The sequence below is a fragment of the Sinocyclocheilus rhinocerous genome, unplaced genomic scaffold (genome assembly GCF_001515625.1).
Source record: "Sinocyclocheilus rhinocerous isolate Xijiao unplaced genomic scaffold, SAMN03320098_v1.1 scaffold1406, whole genome shotgun sequence".
In the NCBI taxonomy this organism is placed as follows: Eukaryota; Metazoa; Chordata; class Actinopteri; order Cypriniformes; family Cyprinidae; genus Sinocyclocheilus; species Sinocyclocheilus rhinocerous.
In genome coordinates, this window is record NW_015647095.1 from 2,169,429 (window position 1) to 2,173,530 (window position 4,102).

Consider the following 4,102-nt stretch of genomic DNA (forward strand, 5'->3'; position numbering starts at 1 on the left):
GTTCTTAGCAATGCATATTACTAATCAAAATGTAAGTTTTGATATATTTACAGTAGGAAATTTACAAAATATCTTCATGGAACATGATCTTTACAATGATTTTTGGCATAAAAGAAAAATTTATCATTTTGACCCATACAGTGTATTGTTGGCTATTGCTACAAATATACCTGTGTGACTTATTACTGGTTTTGTGGTCCAGGGTCACATATTACATTTAAGGATGCAGTATAATATTACAAAATATTTCTATTTAAAATAATTGATTTTCATACTGTACATTATAATGTGATGCCTAATTTCACTTATGGATGCATTTAAAACTATTACTTTGAATTTTTAGCGTTTCATTTTCAATTTATTTATACAAAATAGTATAGAGTTTTAATATTGACCATTTATCATAGCATGAAAATAATTGTCTGCCTGTTATAAGTATTGGACAGAATTTTAATATTGGTCCATCCGTCTAGGTCCAACCTGTAAAGTGCATTTTACTCATCTTTTTCAGGGATTACTGAAGGTAAAGAGGACAGCTGGGGTCCTGTAGAGCTGGTGGCAGTGATAGCAGGCCCGGTCTTCCTCTTTTGCTTATTGCTTATCGTGGGAGTGCTCGTTTTCCAGCACCACCAGCGCAACTATAACCATCGGCAGCGACTCGACGTTGAGGATCCGTCCTGTGATCATCTGTACTTGGCCAAAGACAAGACCTTACAGGATCTCATCTTCGATCTGTCCACCTCCGGTTCAGGATCTGGTAAGCTGTGCCTCTGTCCTCTTCCTGTATGTGAGTAGTGTGTTGTTTGTGTGCTAATGAGTTTTCTCATTGCAGGTCTGCCCTTGTTTGTTCAGCGAACAGTGGCCAGGACAATTGTTCTGCAGGAAATTATAGGTAAAGGTCGCTTTGGGGAAGTATGGAGGGGGAGATGGAGAGGAGGGGATGTGGCTGTGAAGATCTTCTCATCCAGAGAGGAACGCTCTTGGTTCCGTGAGGCTGAGATTTACCAGACCATCATGCTCCGTCATGAGAACATCTTGGGCTTCATTGCTGCTGATAATAAAGGTAAGGAGTCTAAGGAATCGAAGGATCTATCTGTCTATCTTACATATAATCAAATCAATATATTATATTGTTTAAACCATTATAATTTTTAGTATTTTAAAGTTAACACAATATATAATAGTATAATTATTTAAAATAATAAATCCTATCTATCTATCTATCTATCTTACATATAAACATTATCTTACGTTTAAACATTTAAATATCTATCTATATTACATATAATTAAATATAATTCTTGTTTAAACATTAAATTTTTTATATTTTAACGCTAATCTATAGTATTGTAATTATTTAATATCTATCTATCTATCTATCTTGCATATAATCAAATTGATATATTGTTAAAACATTTAATTATCTATCTATATTACATATAATTAAATATAATTATTGTTTAAACATTTATTTTTTTATATTTTAATGCAAATCTATAGTATTGTAATTATTTCAAATAATTATTTATCTATCTATCTATCAATCCATCCATCCATCCATTACATTTACTTAATTTTTGCTTTTTAATATTTAATATTATACAAAATAATGTTTTTTTTTTATAATTTGTCATCATAACGTGATTACTGATATATTTCATATATTGATCAAACATATAAAGACAGTGATTTCATCCATCCCTAAATCTCTTATATTTGTGTCTGTTTCTTAGACAATGGCACATGGACACAGCTGTGGCTGGTGTCAGACTATCATGAACATGGCTCATTATTTGACTATCTCAACCACTACTCCGTCACAATCGAGGGGATGATTAAGTTAGCACTCTCAACGGCCAGCGGCCTGGCACATCTGCACATGGAGATCCTGGGAACACAGGGTAATTATGAATGAATCAGTTTGACACGTCGGCCTCTACATCTGAACTGTAAAATCTCTCAAATCCTGTACTCACAAAACCAAACTCAATCACGATGGTCTCCTTCCACAGGAAAACCAGGCATTGCGCATCGTGACCTCAAATCTAAAAACATCCTGGTGAAAAAGAATGGTACTTGTGCCATAGCAGATCTGGGGCTCGCTGTACGGCACGAGTCTATCACTGATACTATAGACATCGCACCTAATCAGAGGGTTGGCACCAAAAGGTACATCTATTGTCAGGCACTTCTACCACATTCAGTTAACGGCTGCTTCATGTAAATTTAACTATAAAGGTAACTATGAAAACTGCATTACCTGATGTGAATTTATTCTGCCTTTTAGATATATGGCCCCAGAGGTACTAGATGAAACGATCAACATGAAGCATTTTGATTCTTTCAAGTGTGCTGATATCTACGCTTTGGGACTGGTATACTGGGAGATTGCACGACGGTGTAATGCTGGAGGTGAGGAAAAAGGAGCTTAAATTATCTTCCACCCACAATCTCTTAGCAAATGTGATTAATATCAGTGCTTTCACTGGCTGTAGGAGCCATAGAGTTTTAGGTGTCGTGTCTCAGTACCATTTATTCAGCACTAAATCAGCATATTAGAATAATTTCTGAAGGATCATGTGACACTGAAATTTTTAAATGACAATAAAATTTCACAATATTACTATTTTTACTGTGTTTTGATCAAATAAAAACAGCTTGGTGAGTTCTTGTAAATACTGAAAATTACTGACAAAAAAGGAAAAAAGCATCACTATCTTTTAATCACATTTCATATTTTAGCTGATTAGTGGAAATTCCTGTAAAAATGTTGTAACTTAAATATTTATTTTTAATCATAGATATGTAATAATTTTTGGCCAATTTATGTAGCCCTAATTTGTTGTGTGAATATTTATTTAGTATTTTTTTAAAGTTAAATGCAATTATTAGGCTTTAATTTGTTTACTATGTAATAATGTGTATGTTTACAGGTTTAAATACAGTTACATATATGATGAGGCCTAGAGTAGAAAATTATACAAGGGCAGAATTATCAGCCCTGCCTCCAGCTCCCAATCCTGAATATTGGGTTGCAGCTGTAATATTTTCCCATGTGACTTTGAATGCTGATTTATTTTGCTACACATGAGCAATAAAACGAAATCTTGAATAAAATATGACATAAAACGTTGCATTGAGCCATTCAGCAATAAACTTGCTGAATCTATCAGCTCACATTTTTACTATCTTCTCAGGCATCCATGAAGATTACCAGCTTCCCTACTATGATCTAGTGCCCTCCGACCCCTCTATAGAAGAGATGAGGAAGGTGGTGTGTGATCAGAGACTACGGCCCAATGTGCCCAACTGGTGGCAGAGCTACGAGGTAAAAACTCCCACTGTTTAGCTTTACAGCTTATTTTGCCCATGACCCTCCAACTTTGACGTCTCCAGTGACCAACCACAGTTTATTCAGTCAATACATGACTTTTAGGACTGGTACATGTGGAACTGATGATAACAGTAGACCACACTGAAGAAAAAACACAAATAATGGTGCAGCATTCACCACAAACATGCTTGCCAATTTGAAACGCCATTTTTGAGTGCAATATGCTTCAGGCGTGCCATCTGGGATTTTTCAATGTGAAAATACAGCCTTTTCATTAAATTCAGCTGTTATCCGCAAGCATACTTGTGAGAGAGGCTGGAAAACTCAAGTTTTATTTGGGTTTTCTCTCCGCAGGCGCTGAGAGTGATGGGGAAGATCATGCGGGAGTGTTGGTATGCCAACGGAGCGGCACGGCTTACGGCTCTGCGGATTAAGAAGACTCTCTCGCAACTCAGCGTCCAAGAAGACGTTAAGATCTGAAAGACGCGGGATTCTGCAGATCCCTGTAGAGACGCACAAGCGAATAAAGACTTAAGCCAAAAGCAGCCTGCCAGTTTTAGCCCTTTTTTGAACCTTCTAAAGTTGTAACGAGGCCTACCTCACCATCTTAAGACGAAACTACTGAGGTTGAGTCCATCCCAGCCCTTTTCCATTTCTCCAACATCAAAGTTCCCAATCGTGGATGAGCCACCAACCGCTGATTTCAGCACAACCTCCCTCCATGGACCTACTGTTGTTGAGTTCTTTCTCTTTTTTTTTTTTTTTTTT

General features: G+C 36.3%; 1 protein-coding gene across 1 annotated transcript in view; it reads left to right on the forward strand.

Moving 5' to 3' along the window:
• LOC107708859 (activin receptor type-1B-like) overlaps positions 1 to 4,083 on the forward strand; it is a 21,774-nt gene extending 17,691 nt beyond the window's left edge. The window contains exons 3-9 of the mRNA XM_016513228.1: positions 512 to 757; positions 833 to 1,063; positions 1,734 to 1,901; positions 2,013 to 2,169; positions 2,288 to 2,412; positions 3,198 to 3,328; positions 3,689 to 4,083. Coding sequence (XP_016368714.1) covers positions 512 to 757; positions 833 to 1,063; positions 1,734 to 1,901; positions 2,013 to 2,169; positions 2,288 to 2,412; positions 3,198 to 3,328; positions 3,689 to 3,814 — 1,184 coding nt within the window. The 3' untranslated portion in view covers positions 3,815 to 4,083. The remainder of the gene's footprint in view (positions 1 to 511; positions 758 to 832; positions 1,064 to 1,733; positions 1,902 to 2,012; positions 2,170 to 2,287; positions 2,413 to 3,197; positions 3,329 to 3,688) is intronic.
• The last annotated feature ends 19 nt before the right edge of the window (positions 4,084 to 4,102 follow it).